The sequence below is a fragment of the Channa argus genome, chromosome 18 (genome assembly GCF_033026475.1).
Source record: "Channa argus isolate prfri chromosome 18, Channa argus male v1.0, whole genome shotgun sequence".
NCBI lineage: Eukaryota > Metazoa > Chordata > Actinopteri > Anabantiformes > Channidae > Channa > Channa argus.
Genome location: NC_090214.1, coordinates 17,519,553 through 17,536,344, shown reverse-complemented (window position 1 = coordinate 17,536,344; position 16,792 = coordinate 17,519,553). Strand labels below are relative to the sequence as shown.

Genomic DNA, 16,792 nt, shown 5'->3' with positions numbered 1-16,792 from the left:
CACATATATAAAGGGACCTGCACTTGTGTACAACATGACCAACGTAGCATAAAAAAGGAACAAGCACTGCAGCATTCTAGTTAACTACAATACTTTAGTAAACTTAGTTGTCAGCAGTAAAGAGTAGGACATGTAGTACAATGGTGAGTACACCACATGTGGAAGAACACAGTGGTGAGCGATAAACATTGAACTAGTGTTGTTTCCATGGTGGATTATGCTCTGATGACTCCCACAGTGTGATCTGCATTACAAAAGAATCCATGCATACATTGCACATTACACCTTCTAGCTCTGTTTTCGGCAACATGTACAAAAGATACAAGATCACATCTTGCAACAGAACCTCCTGAGAGTCTGAGAGCTGCAGGGCCAAGAGACTGGTGGAGAAATTTAACCTGTACTCTGTGGAGCAGAGTCAGGGGAGGTATTTCCGCTCTCTCTTTCTCTCTTTTCCGCTCTCTTCTGAGACTCTACACAGTCACATACACATTAAGATGATGTGTTGTGCTGTTAAAGGATCCTACCGGTGGTTGCATGTTTAGATAGTTAACAAGCATTTGTTTTTTATAGCAGAATAATAATGATGTATATTGAAGGATATTTCAAAATGTCTAATGCTAAAAATCACCAGGTTTCTACTGTATATTACCTTTGTCAGCAACAGACAACATGCTGTTTAAGTACTGCTCCTCCAGAATCCATGAGGCATCATTTAATTTGTTGGAGATCCCACATGAGCCATGACAGGTCACCTTGATAGCTGTTGGAAAATAAGAAAACATTTTTTTAAAAATTGAACTCACTTGGTATACAACTGGTATTTATTGATTTCACGAGTATTTTCCTCATGATTTCAGTTTATTGTTCACCAGAACCCAGATGTCTTGCTTTATCAGAGCAACAGTCCAAAACCCAAAGGTACTGCAATAATCTTCAATGGACAGTTTGTGGAGCTAAAACAGATAAGATCACAATCAAACTAAAAAACTGTGCTGCAGCAGAAATACTGCCAAGTGATCATTAAATCTATTTGGGAGGAGAAACAAGACTACAAGTCTACAGCCATGGAGCAGCTCTGTGAGGCTGACATGGACATGTTACCTTGGTTCCAAATACTTTGGGCACCATAGTGTGAAAAATATAGAGCAGTAGCACCATGTACACTGATAAGCAACAGAATGACTCACAAAGAGAGAGTTCTCACTGAGTCATTATGGTTGTGCTGCTCTTGTCATGCATTCTGCTTCAGGTTTGACCGGTTTGGGCTTTAGTCCCATCATGTTTGACACATTTTTCATTGGGATGATTTTGGTGATTAATGCTTGTGATGTTCTAACAGGTCAAATAAAGCTGAGATTAGTAACGTTACAGTAAAAATCAAAAGCTGCACAGAAAATTTAAAGGAGCAGCAGCAGAACAGCAACAATCTGCTAAGTGATGGCAAATCAAAAACCAAAGATATTTTTGCTGATTGTTGAAGATCGTCACGGTAAAAACGTCTGTGTGTGTGAAGCATGACTTTCAATGTAAAGTAATGCCATTTAGAAGTTTTTTGTCTTTATTTGCTACCTGTGAATAAGGTTAACAGAACGGGTGAAGTTAAGCAACATGTTCTCCAGTGCTGTTGTTTAAGGTGCAGGAAATTATGTTCTCATATCATAGGTGATAACATATTTAAAGGTTCACATGCATGTTGCATCTGCCCTGTGGCAGATATCAACAGTCCTGCAAAGAAGATAAAATGTTGAAGTGAGCAGCTTCTCTCTCTATATCACCCCTCCTCTCTCTCCATCCTGTCTCTCAGTTGATCTGTGTGAGGAAATGAAAACTCTCTGATAATGCACACTCACACTCACACACACATACACACACACTACATCTGTGACAGAAGCCAGAGGATTAAACACAAAGACGGCCCAGCCTCAGCATGATCTCAATATTTTTATAAGCAGAGAGACCGATAAGGCTCAACATTGTTCTAAATGTTTTGTTACGGTACCCAGTGTGACACCTAAATGTCCTTACTTTATTCATTCTCAGAATATGAAGTCTTTGTTTAAACCTAATTGATTCAGATTATTTAAAAGAAATAAGCACAAAGGTCACCAGCTCAACAAAAAGTATTTGAAGAAAATATCTGAATGTTCAGAATATGTTCCAAAAACATTAACATGCTAACATGCTTGCAGATACAACGCTAACGTGCTGATTACCTAATTCACCAATTTCCTTTAGCATCTTATCATGCTAACACAACACTAGGGTGATCAGAATATTAATACTTGATTATAAACCAAATCGCACAGGACAAATTAAAACTGACATGATGGGGGCACTATGTAGATCAAACATCCATCCTGAGAGGGACTAGAAGATGTGAACCAAATTTCATTAAAATCCATCTAAGACTTCAAAAGATTTTTGACTTAAAACAACAACTAAATATCAACCAAATTTGAACCTTATAAGAAGAAAAGTCGGGAAATCATTAATGTTAGTAGGACTTCTCTGAGCACCATAAATATCCAAAAGTTGCCAATGTATCTCAGTAAAAGACAAACAACCTAGTTGTTTAAATCTTTCAGTCGAGAACAAACCTTGGTACAGCACAGCCTGCAGGCCTCCTTACATGTCCCATCTCGTCTGTCAGCGACTTTTATTTTGCAGTAGAGGCGTATCTGACGTGACCTCTGAGACATTTGAGTACACAAAAAAATCATAGCAACAGCTAAGCAGGTGAACTAACTTTCACCTTTTAACATGAGAGCCAAAAAGAGAAAGGCTGATACTACTGTAAATGGAGGACATTTACTTCTAAATATTTCCTTGGTGGTAAAGTCTGCATTGAAGTTAGGTTCTGCATTGAAGTTAATACATGTAGGTCAACACTGAGACAAAACATGTTGGAAACTAAAAGAAGAGAAGACGCAGACTGCTGATCAGTAGCTAGAAAATGCCTAGAGGATACTGAAGAAATAATCTAGCCAGACAAGAGGAAGTCGCTGCACCTCTTTTCAAACTGACTGTGCAAGGCAGATTGAAAGTGGAACAGCCAATCTGGAAACATGGCAGATTTTTATTGTGTTTGTTTGGCCTAAACAGTCATGACATTAGGGGGCGTTCATTTTGCAAAACTACTACTGTTAAACTACTGTTAAACTACTGTTAAACTACTGCACAGTGCTGTTTTATGGATTGTTTCTGAAAATGGACCTGGGACTGTCCCCTGTGCAGTGAGGAGACACAATTGAACAGGGACGGGGAGACTGCAAGACATCAAACACAGGCCAGTTTTCAGTTCGATGTTGTACTGTTTTAAATGTTTAGACAGATATAACTGCAACCAAACTTTCACCTTATTAACTTCCCACATGTATTGCTGTGTTTCTTGTCATCGTCTCATCATTTAAAATAAAGCCATACATTGAACTGTTTACGGTGGTCACAGTGTGGTAACTTTAGTCATGCATGCTAACTTGCATCCAACCAATTATCACACTGTTGTGCTGATCCACGATGTTGTTACGTAGACAGCTTCTTCTGGTGGACTATGTAGCCTTTGTTTGGAACTGATAACCAGAACTGAAGTTAGGATTTTGTTAAGGGGGCATTTTTTTATTCAGTTCTGGTTTGAAACCAAGTTTCGATTCCTATCCCTGTAGTTAATAGCTGTTAACCAAATAGTATATGTCCAAACACAAACAGAGACATTAAGAATAATTATGCCTTAAACACTAACATAATGTCAACCTATTGTTGTCATGTTTATTTATCACTGCATCCCAGTTTTTTTATTCACATTAGAACAGATGTGATATGGTCACTGCTTAAAAGGAAATTCTGTTTTTATTAAAAACGCCTTAAATACAGACTCAGACTGTGTTTGACCAATCGCAGCTCACAACCATGCAGGCTTGTGTCCTGGCATCACAGAATACAGACACACACTCTCAAAGTGGCAGATGGCTCTCACACAGGCAGGACTGTTGGCACAGTTCTGGGGAAGAGGGAGGGACTTCTGCTGTGTGTAAAAACAAAAAATAAAATATACGGCTCACAATACAGAGCGCAGCCTCAAAGACCAATATCCAGTTATTTAGTCATTAATTAAATCCACAATGATCGTCCAACCATCTGCTTTATTTACAGCGGTGAATAATATTCTCATCACGCTGCACAGAAAGCAACAACGGAACTGGGAGGTGCACAAATATGTGTAGGGAGTCATTACTGCAACGATATATTGTTTACAGCTGACTGTTGTAGGAAAGTGAAGAGCTCAGCCCCCGAAAGGTCAGCACAGGGATAATCTGTTAATATCCACAGCAACAGCAGCCGCAGCAAAACTGAGTAGTGAATAGTTGTCACATAAGAGACAAGTTACTTTGGCAGAAAGACTGGCTGTCTGTGTTGAATAATGGGCCGGTCTCTGCACAGACACAGGGAGCCAGATGAGCCGAGAGTGGGGCTGATGTGTTTGATGAAAAGTGCAGCTAGACATAAATTACAAGTGTCAGCTTGTTTCACCACAGACAGCCAAGTCTACCAAGTCCTCAACTTAAAGTTAACCTTGAGTTTGATGGACTGTGTCTTCTTCCCTGTTGGTGTTACTGCACAACCTCTTGTAATTCCAAATAATTTCAGAGGTCAACTACAGTATGGTATTAATCCTGTATGAATTTGCTATCTCAATATGAAAAATTAAAATAAGTGCAACAGCTCCCACATAACATAGAGACAGTTAGCATCTTAATAATTTAAAATACTCTTTTCTTTGGCATTTTTCTGTCTTTTCTTACCACATAGTTTTCCTTATCCAACACCGGGATGACATGTGTAACATACAGTCATTTGGCTTAGACTTTTTTCAAAGCAACTTGAAAATAAGGAAAATACATGTGGGGATTGAGCCACTAACTGCAGGGGGGCCAAAACAACTCTTTTTGAGCCATAGGAATTTACTAAGGACTCAAACCTGTGTTGTAGTTGGGTTGCAGATTATGCAAACTAGAACACCCGGTTTCCCCTCAAAATATTTGCTTTGTTTTTGTATAAAGTACAAATGCACATCTTAGCTGTGCCTGACCTAGCACCTAGCACTTTCTCAACAGGTTTCATATGGACTCCCCTTGCCCACATCCCACAGGGGTATTCCATAGAAGTCCTAAAACACTTATATACCAACACACAAATAACTTATATGTAATAGCGTTCTTTTTGGGCAAGAGGGAGCAAGAAAAATGGAAAATGACATCAAATAAATGACAAGCCAAACACAGATGGTACCCAAAAGCCAAGGCCACCAGAGGAAAACTGTAATTTACGTTTTAATTTAAACAACTTGGCACCAGGCCCAGTGGAAACCAAAAATAAAGTTTAGGATTTAGTAGGAAATCAATCTGATTAAAACTTGAGGGCTGAATGTAATTTTAAGTGAGTTGGATACTGGACAAAATGACTCGTGGACGGTCATTTGTCTTTAATTCTTACTTTGGACCTTAACTGGAAAATCATGTCAGCTGCTAGCAGTTATCAAATGTTCACTGTGCCACTAAAACAGTCTAAATCAATCTGAGACAAGAAACGATCCAGGTTCCAGTTCCAGATCCATGTTAAATTTGTGATTTATAATGCCCAGTTAAAGTAGCTCTTTACCAAAGTCAGATCTTTACAAAAGACCTCCAAATGACCTCCAATCCAAACCCAAAGCTGACAACTTCCAACATGACCACAGACCAGGAGCACACCTTGATGCATAGTGCCAGCATAGAAATCTATGCCAAAGGCCAGCTCTCCATAAAATAAACCACAGCCTGAGGGGGGCTAACACTCAGTAGGCAGATAGGGAAGCCAGCAGCACAGCATGCTATGACTCAGTAGCTGCTTGGATTTGTTGCCAACTCACTGGAGCATGTCCAGTTCCTATCCACAGCTGAATGAAAGTGACTGTAGGCAAAGATGATCCTGGTGCTACTACTTATCCGATTTTCAAATGAGACTGTGAAAGCTTGAGCTCCAGCAGATTAAATGTAATTGACAGCATTTCCACATCTGTTTGCCTAAACATAAACTGAAGTCTTTTACTGTATCAAAGGGGTCTGTGATGTGGCTTACATGTAGTAGAGGTTGCTACTTGGACATGGATGATGAGGCTGAGAGGTAAAGACTTGGTTGTACTGTTACATAAATGGAGGACATGGGAAAGTACACTGAGATCAGTAACTGTTTTTATGCCATTTTCATGCCAAAAACAAACTCAACAGGGAAAACACCCCACAGCTGTAGCATTCTTTATTTAATCAGTCCTGCCATGGCCACTTAAGTAATGCAAAATAAAATTTGTTCAATTCCTAAAAATCTTGCATACACTGTTGCTATGGCTATCTGCTGAGTAATATGGTAGTAATGCAATGTTGAAACATGTATTTTTAAACAGAAATTTATCAAAGTATGGGTACTTTCAACAACTGTGTGTAAAATTGTATAAAAATACTGTCTTGATTTGTTTGTTTCTCTGTTCCCATATGTTAAGGATACTTTACTCCAACTTTTCCCTTCCACCTCCCCCTTTAAAGGAATTTCTCCTTCAGGGCATCCATATCTCATAACGCTGTACATATGCTAGCTCTGCAATACTGCTGTTTGCTCGGTCATCAACTTTACAACAAATGCTGAACTCTTCCAGTAAATGGGTTGAACTGTGTGGGAAAAATCCTTTAAGTCACAGCTTGCTTCCTATTGCATCAGTACATGGGAAAATCCGTCAGCTTGGGAGGTTAGCAAGGAAACCACACATGAAAGTTGGAATGATAATGACAGTTCCCTAACACTGATTGCACTAAGTCCAGTTTCAGCTGATAGCCTGAAGCACAAAGGAAAACACGAAACCCTCATGGTGTTTGTATCAGGTCTGGACAAAACAAGAAATAATCAGGTAAAAAAAAAATTTAAACTCAAACTTTCAGACTGAAAGGAGACACAAGGATAACTGTCTTCTACAATGACTTGGATTTCAAGTGAAGTGTGTCAGGAGTGTGAATGAGATGAAAAAAGGCAGTTTGAATTACTAAGTTAATCAACATTCCTCACATACACCAAAAAGCTCCTCAGACAACATTTTTGTGGAAACTTCCAAAGCAGTGTGTGTGTAATTGTTTTATGGCAATGACACACCAGGCTGACGTCAAAGAACTGCTATGCTGACTCACTACAGATGGTTTATAACTATTTATAATCAGGGATATGCCCAAAAAAGAAGAACTCACAACAAAAGTACAAGTTGTACTAGTGTTGTTAATGTTCACTAAGCTAAACAGTCAATCACAGAGGTCTTACTCACCAAATGCCAACTGAACACGAATTGGCTGAAAGCCCCAACACGGGTCGGACTAGGTTCAGCGGTGCAGGACACACCACGAAGGTGAGGGAGTTGGATGCTGGCCCATGGCTGGGTGTGTCCTGGACCTTAAAGTGAAGCTCCTGTAAAAATGGCAGGAACCACAAAACTTGCAGGAAAGGCAGCAGTAGAAACTGTGGTCTAAGATAGGTTGATAGTTAAATTTTGCATATACGTATGTCCGACATAAAACCTCTTACAATTGTAGTAATTGAATTCACACAATTTTAAGTGACGCGTCAAACAAAAATATGTTTGTGAAGGACAGATATTCTCTGTTACCTCTATTCATAAAAAGAAATTGTGTTTATTTCTAACCCCACAACACAGCACTAAATGGTGAATTTGAATTTTGTCTGCTGCTTCAACAATAGAATGTGAAAAAGCACTGAAAAGTGAAAAAAAAATCACTCATTCCTTCTACAAAACCTCAAAGCTTCAGCGCTCACTCTGTGCCACAGGGCAGCTGAGTGATCCAATTGCTACCTTCATTAAATCTTTAAGTGCTGCAAACAATTAGGCCGTCTCACTTTCCCAACATCTCCCCTCGTCTCTGTCTACCTCTCAGTGAGATATGTCAAACACAGCCACCTGATCTTATGATCCTGACTGTAAGGGAATCCCTGGCATCAGGACAGAGCCTGGGCTGTTCGTTCAGACATGTCCTGATATTTTTCTCTGTAAGATTACGAACAGATAGGAATGCTGCATTTAGAGCTGCTTTTGTGAGAAAAAAAAAAAGAACCCATGGCTCGTGTTCACTTTTAGAGTTTTCAAACACTGTAAGAAACTGAAAAGTTAATAAACTCAGCAATTATACTCATTCTCTAAAAAACATAACTTGTGGTTCTTCCACTTAACTCAAGAAGCATAAAGATTTTGTAAATTAGACCGGTTTTAAAAGCTTTTTTTGGCACAGGACCTTTTATTAAATAATGCAAGCACAACAAGTGCAAAGTGGTAGGTATGTTACTGTAAAGTTCTCATTCAGTTTCTTTTTTTATTCAATTCAAAAAATGATGGTGGAAATGTAATAAGCATTGCATGATAGTGGTAAAAAGTGGATACTGCTAAATATATTTCTTCTCTTAAATTTTCTGTGGAATTTTCACCAGATGACCTGAATACCTCTGTTTGAGGAGAATAAATATCTATTGAGTGTTTGGGGTGATGTTTGTTAATGAAATGCAAGGCACTCTGTTGGACTCTGAAAGCATGCCTTCGCAGGGAGGATAAGGAAGAGCTGGCAGCTGACCAGAGAATGTGGGGACACACATCTAGGACACACAGCATTTGTCAAACACATTCACTTTGCGTGTTAATGTCGCTCACCTTCATGTTCTTTACTTGCAAACAGAAACATCTGGTTCCCTCTTCACTGAAAAATAATTAGCATTTGTAATGAAGGGTGCTCTTTTAGTGGGGTCACACATAAGCAGGTGAGAGCTGTGACTACTTTTCTGAAGTTATATTGAAAGGAAATTAGGTTTTTTTATTATTCATTATGAATGCAGTTTGCTAATCATTTTTTAGCATTAAACATTGTGTTTCCAAGAATTCAAGTAAATTATGTTATATAAGAACTGTTTTGAGTTTTCTTTTGTACCAAGCAGAACAAAAGTTGTGAGTTACTTTGCCCTACCCTGATGTTGCATTGACACTACTGCACATATGCACATCACGATGATGCTGGTAAAATGATGTCACGCCATGTCTACTTAGATGTGCCATTAATTGATAAACTGCATGTAACTCCTGATCTATGTGCCGAATGTGACTGATGATCTGTAATGTGTCAAAAGTGCCAGAAACAACATGAAACTTACACTACCTCTATGTTTGAAAGTGTCCTTAGAGAAGCATATTTACCCACTACTGATCAGTTAATGATTTGTTTTTGCATGTGTTTGAGTTTAGGTGCTCACACATCTACATGTACAGAGCACACAAATCCCAGCATATGTTTGCATGCATATGTAAAAGACTTATCACAACAGAAAATCCTTTATAAAACAACCAGCATACAAATAATCTGTAGTTTGCACATTCACTTGCACAATACCCATCATACCATGGAAAACTTGTATTCTGTCTTTTAGGGCAAAAATATAATAGCCATAAATTAAGATGTGTAAATAGGGCTTCACTCTCTCTGCCAGGTCTGGATGACTTTTGATTGCATCTTTTATATGTCAGCAGAGACCTGCATTTAAGTAATGGCTTCTCCTATAGCTAGCACTCAGCGCTGTCATCCGTTGACCAGATCTCATTTTACAGTCACCAGTCTCTGTCTCTGACTATTTGATTAGTCATTTAGTAACATTTAATGCCAAACAGTGACCATCACTGTCTCTACCTCCAAACATAACCAGTGGTGTTCAATCACAGCTGCGGTTGAGGTTTTGTACCGAATCTGCAGATGCAACAGTGGCATGTAATAAGCATTGATATGTGAGTCATCAGTACTATAGAAAGACATGGGCCTACTATTTGGGACTTTTTAGAACACATGGTCCATTATCATGAGATAACTTTACAAAGAACCTGCCTCCAGTTATTGCAGTTGTCACAGAGAAGGCTGACGTGAGCTGTGTCTAAATTCAGAAACTGTATCCTTGGAAAGCTGAAATTGAAGACAGAATATCTCACAGCTTCACGATAAAGCTGTCCCGTTTCAAAGTATCCTTCAAATGCATCTGAGAAATTCAGTGTTCTGTCGCTAAACAACAAAGCAACAATTCAATCCTTCGTGGCCCAGCCTATCCAAAGATTTTATGGGCCGCTGATGAAAAGAGTCTGACATGAGTACAATTATGCAAATGTTAAAATAAACCAGGGGGAATTTTAACCTCAAGTTATTTTAGAATTTATTTAGATCTAAGTGATTTTAACTAGATGGTAGTTCAGCTTCCTGGCTGCCCACATAACATGGAACAGCTGATGATGCAATTATGACTCTTCCTTAGAACAGTCTTATTTCAGTTTGGCCTTTACAGTGTAGTTGCAGTCTATGTGGTCTGACCATGTATTTCACAGACCACACTGACCATAATATTCGAAAGATGAGGCTCCTGATTTGAGACACAGGTATGGAGCTGGTTAATCAACACAGCAGTGTGTTATGGAAATTCACATTGTGTCACAGGTGTTTCAACTGGCATTAGTGACCTTTGGTTTTTAGAGGTTAGTAGTTCCAGCATTAACAGCTGCTGATGGCCTGAGGTTTCTAAAAAACCCACATGCCTTCAACCCCACTGTCTTATTTTGAGCCAGTGTTAGAAACACTGAAGAAGAAGAAAAAACATACCATGTATTGAGACTATAAAGTAAGAAAGTTTTAGCTATTCACAAACACTGTTTCCATGACTGAGCTATCTGTAATTTGCACACATACCACCTGACCATATATTGTTTACTGCAGCGTGTCAGACACAACCACAAAACTACACTTCAAGACAAAATTTAGAATTTCAGATATATTAGAGGCAGAGCAGTGAAACAAATGTAGACTATACTTTTGTGGAAGTTATAAATATTAACATTAATTTAACATTATAATGTAAACTGTGCACAACAAATGCCTTTTATCACCATCATTTAATCTTTTTGTTTGACAATCCGACAATTTAATCTGTGCTTGTTTCATTTATTTGAGTGTGCAAAACCCCATTGCATGATTTAGCAGTGACTTAAAACACAAAAGCAGCTAATGCCAACATATGAAAAAAATTATGAAAAAGACAAGCTTCAGCCTTAGCTAGAAATGTAGGTGAGACTGGAGAAGTTGTTGCAGGATTGGATGCGCATATTAAGTTGGAAAAACTGGACTCAGTGCACACAAAAACACACAGGTTTAACTCTAAATACGGACTATAAAGTATGTAATCTGTTTCCTGCATTGAGTGATTCATTGTGGATTTTTGTTTTTCATTCACCAAAACCTCATTCAGCCCTTTTAGAGCAAACCACAAATCCTTCTTCTCTTCTTTAAGATTACAGATCATTTTCTGGTTCTTGTTATCTACATTGCAAAACAAACCACTATATTTACCAGCTAGTCACTAACTTTTTCTGCATTTATGAGCTGAAGGGTGAGGGTATTGTAAAAAGAGCATGGAATAAGTCATAATATTACCCACTTTTAAAGACATAACTGATCAGTGTGTCTTTAAATTAAGACTGAACTGTGCATTGGATTCTGACCATGTGGTTCTCCACCATCCAACTCCCTACTTCCCAGTTTACAATATGTTTTCAATTTCAGTTTCATTTTTGCACTAAGTGACATTTCCTCTATTTCCACAGAAGAGTGAAGACCTCTTTACAAACTGGTTTTCCTCCTTTTCAGATTCTACAGTGCAGGAAATGGGACAGTGTTTAAGAGGGGGTGGGGGGTTGATCAAGGATGTGCCTGTGCTTCTCAGGGAGAGAGAGGCTTAGATTTAGAGTCCTCTTATGATAGTCCTAGATAACCAGCCACGGTGTTAGAGGGGGTGTTGGTTATCGAGGTCAAAGAAAGGTTATTCTTACCATGACTAGTCATTGAGGAGAGGGAGCAGACACCACTTCTATTGGTACAGTGAACTGACTGATAATGCACATGTGGATCAATGCCAGAGACCCACATTGAGAGGATGATGTCACTCTGAGTGACTCTGAGTCACTGTTATTTTAACTAAATCATTGTCACATTACACATTTCAGGACAAGAAAAACATCGGAACCGGGCTTAAAAACGTATTCATACAATTCATTTCTTTATCACATGGAAGTCTCAAAGGACGATGGAAACAAAAGACAGTTTATTATAAGATCTCATTAAGCAGCATTACGGAATAAAACTAAACTAAACAAAAAATTTAAAAAGTCACAGTGGCCTTTCAAAATAAGATACTCATACTATAACTATAAAGACATGCTTGCTTTGTTTTGTTTGTACTGCTCCTTTTAAAGTTTAAATTTAAAGATAAATGCTTAAAATTATATATCTTATTGTTATAGGTACATTTGTTATTAGAAGTAATAACAATAGTGGCAATACTACAATGTGCCAAAGCCTACTACTTGTTATTGTCATCTTTATTATTTATTTGATTCACTATTTGTCATTTAAATGCTAATGCTGAAAGTTCTGTCCTCTAGTATCAGTGCAGCTCCTCTCAGACAGATCACCAATCAGTTGCCCTCAGATTGTTGATGTCATGACTAACTCAGGGCCTATAGTCTAGACATTCACACAGAAAGCTCAACCTAAAGAGTTGTCTTTATGAGCCAGAATAAAGAGTGCATTTATTGATTTCATAACTATTTTCTCTGGTTTAGCACTCTGTTTGACTTAAAGTTGCCATAGAATTGAAACAGCATAAATTCAGTCTGTTAGCATCTTTATACAAGAACATTTTTATCTCTTGGTGTCCTTCAGCTTCTATTTAAAATAGCTCCTGCTGCATATTTCAGATAAGCATGCTCACCTCAGCAAGTGCAACCTGGAAAGAATTAGAGAATAATAAATAAGGTCAAACTGGTTAATAACAAACAATACACCTGTCTTGTGTAATGTCCCTGACATTAAGGATTTCCACCTTCAATAGAATATTATATAGAGAATATCATTTTAGAATTCCGCTAACAATCAAAAACTGGAATATAATTAAGGCTTTGGAACAGTCATGGGTACAGTTAATTAAATATGTAAATGAGGTAAATGTAAGTGTCATACACAACTATCAACCATCCTCACAATAGTTTCTGTCTGGATAATACTACTTCCTGGATTGCCACTGTAATGTTGGCACATTATATGGCATTGTCTGCGCAATTACCCAATATGAGGATCATGTTTAGGGATATTTATAAGGCTTTAGACAAAGTTGTATACATGTTCAGCATTAGATGTAAGTAATGTTTAGACTGTAAGTGGCTTGTTCAGGCACTGCTATTCACGCACTCCTTTTTCTGTTTATACAACTGTCTCAGTAAAGAAGCTAATCGATAAAAAAGCTGCCTAATGGGCTCCCTCATCAATAATAGATTGGGGCTGAGAATTTGGCCTCTACAATATTTAGCATTTGTGAAAGCCTGTACCTGTTTAATAACATTTATTTCCCTACATGACTCAACACGTTCAACTGTATACAGCAAAGTAAATGAATTACTAAACAAGGACCCACACACATTACAGGGTGATGTAATCTTCGTTGAAGAATAACCCTTGTGATATGTCAGGCCAGACACACTCAAAACACACAAAACAAAACATTACAGTCTTACCATGCAGACAGTGCTGCCCTGAGAAACAACGCCAGTTCTGCTTTTTGGTAAAATACAGAAGAATGCATTTAGGTATTTTGCAGGAAAAGGCTGGATTGTGTTCACTAAATGGAAATGCTAATTGGTCTGCCTAATTAAACAATCAGGAAAGAAAATCTGTCCTCATGTAGTATTTTTTTTTTTTTTTGCAGAGATGTTAAATATTCTGGCAAACAATTGTATAACAATTAGCTCCATCAGAGTGTCTACTCTTAACCTGCTTTATTATTACAATGTAATGTATTGTATATGGAACTGAAACATAAAAATACAGGAACTATACAGGAACTGAAGAGGAACTTGTTCCTTCCATACAAACAATAGATGTCCAGACATACAGTGACGAACCAAATAATTTCTTCATAACAAGAAGAAACAGGAAATTGTCACACATGAACAAAGCAGACATGCACACATTTTCCTGCTGCAGCATGATTTAATCAAACTGTGGCCATGCTTAAGAGGGGTGCAGTCAGTGGGCACATAATGCAGCCTCGACATTTACAGGACATTAACAGACACCAAGAAAGCCTTAGATGAAGGCCCAGTCCCCTCAGTTGGACTACCTTCATTAGTAAGTGAAAGAGCACTAAAGGCAACCTTTAACCACTTATTCATGGTATAGCCATAAATGTATTTATTTACAGTACTTGTTATAACCAGCCTAGAGCCAAAAAAGAACAACTTGCATAGGCATGGCAGAATAGTCTGCATAGATGTCACCTGAACACGGATGTATAAATGTAGCTTGACTTATATCACTACTACCACATACCTAAAAGTTTCTATACCATTAATGCAATAAATTGAAATCATTTTATATTTATGCACTAAGGATTATGTAAACCAGTTAGGAGTTCAATCCGAGCAGTTGCGATTTCATGGTATGTGTGTCTGACCACTCGACCACCAGATGCCATCTGAAATATGACTTCTTATTTATTACTCTGAAATATTTAATGACAGACCACCGGTAAATGGAACAGATTTGATTCAAGTCCCTGCACCTGATCTAAGCCTTCAATCATCAGCATCACTCCACATACCCTTCCCAACATCATATACTTTTATTGGGCTATTTACTTGACTTGAAGAGACTCTCCCGCTGTCTGCTGCTCTAAGGACAGTTACCATTGCCACAGCAGCCACTACTGCATGGTTAAATTTGGAAATATTGCCTGGTGTCAGGTACAGTCGAGCTGAAGCCATGTGAGTTTAGAGTGTGACAGAGCTCAGACAGAGTTCTGACCTCTGCTGTAACACCATCTGCTTCTGAACCGCCAGTGCACTATGGCAAATTAATAATAATATGTCAGTCACTACATCAGGCAGGCCATGAGACAGACTGGCGACCAGTCCAGGGTGTACCCCGCCTCTTGGCATGTGACAGTTGGGATAGGCTGAAGTCCCCCTATGACCCTAAGCAGGATAAGTGGTTAAAGATAATGAATGGATGGACGGCGTCAGACATGGAGGAGAAAACTTTACAGTGTGTGTTTGTGCATGTGTGTCACATCTAACATACACATACACACACAAAGAAAAACCTATACATGTGTTAAAAATATGGAATTTAGGAATAAGAAACAAACAATTAACAAATCTCTGTGCCAAACTCCCAATAAAAGGACTTTAAATTTATGTAGCCAGAAGAATACCAACAAGGTCCTTAGCAATTGATTCTTTGTGTACTTCCATGGCAACTTGAAAAGCTGCTCTCCACCTTAAGAAGCTTCTTTAATCCGCCATTATAACATACTTTCACTAGTTTGTCAGAGATGTTGGCAGTAAGAGCCTCTCATTTGCTTTCATACGGTAAAATATGAAGAGTTCTAAAGAAAAACTAACGTTTTAAAAGCAACGGCACGTCTAACAGCTGTTGTTCTTTTTTTTAAAGGTCTTCATCACCGTCCAAACAATTCGTCAGGAAAACAAATGTATTATATTTGGCATATGTATGACACAGGATGTGGCTTTCACCAAGCAGCTCAAATGGATCAACGACAGAGTCTGCTGGTGCCATGTGGAGGGGTGGAAACAGTCCGCTCCCAGCGCAGCAGCACCAAAATCCCTGATGTCCACAACACATTCTCAGACGGTCACGGTCACAAACGAAGCCATTAGGGAAACGGCCCTTCATTGTTCTTCATATCCACCATCCGCCAAGAAAAGTTTATTCACATGGAGCTTCTCTGCACGCTCCACTGAACCCAACGGCGACACACCAGCAGAAAAACGGTTTCTCCCCTTTCCGTGGAAACAACAGTAAACCAAAGCTTACCTTTGTACTGCAGCGAGTTGCTGGTTCGTATTTTCACGGTCCCGCTTATAGACTCTCCCGGACCGTAAACCAGCTTGTTATCGGTGAAAGTGATATCAAATAACTGAAGCTTCCCCATTGCTCCGCTCCGCTCTGCGTCTGTGAGAAAAGCAGCGAGGACGCGACGCTGCCGCGCTCACCTGCCTCCTCGCGCTCGCCCCCTCAGAGAATAGTGACGTCACATTACGAACAACTAACAGGAACTGGGAGTGATTATCTTTCAGCAGTATTATTATAGGTACTTTTTTGCTAGAAAAACAGACATCACAAATAGGAAATAATTAAATAAATACATTGATTTAATTGACTACTTGTAGTTGAATTTTTTGAACGTTGTAAAGTATGTCTTATACACATCCAGAGGAAATGTTTTCGATTTCTTAGGTCAAACAATACACATAGAAAAATACAATATTTATTCTCTGATAGAAATAAATGTCAGGAAGTAGGAAGGATATTACAGTTTCTAAGATATTTTGCCCCTTAGGTACATTCCTCAAAATGTATTAAGCTAGCTACTGATCTGCAGCACTTGCAGTCCTTAAAATGTGTACATTTTACTACTTTTGACTTGTAGCTTGCAGCAGATTTGCATGTGGTAAATTGATACAGACGAAACGATTTATGCAACAGGTAAGCAAAGCAAGCATTTAAACAAAAACAAATTTAGTCCAGGAAGGTTGCCATATTCTCCCAGTTGTTAATCCAGGCTTGTTGTTGCCTAACTTTATTTGTACTGTGTCATACTTGGGTTTGTCATTAAA

General features: G+C 38.6%; 1 protein-coding gene across 1 annotated transcript in view; it reads right to left on the bottom strand.

The window, feature by feature from the left end:
* Positions 1 to 16,191, bottom strand: part of arrdc1b (arrestin domain containing 1b) — a 29,630-nt gene extending 13,439 nt beyond the window's left edge. The window contains exons 1-2 of the mRNA XM_067483769.1: positions 15,990 to 16,191; positions 653 to 763 (exon numbers count right to left, since the gene is read on the bottom strand). Coding sequence (XP_067339870.1) covers positions 653 to 763; positions 15,990 to 16,107 — 229 coding nt within the window. The 5' untranslated portion in view covers positions 16,108 to 16,191. The remainder of the gene's footprint in view (positions 1 to 652; positions 764 to 15,989) is intronic.
* Between the last annotated feature and the right edge of the window lie 601 nt (positions 16,192 to 16,792).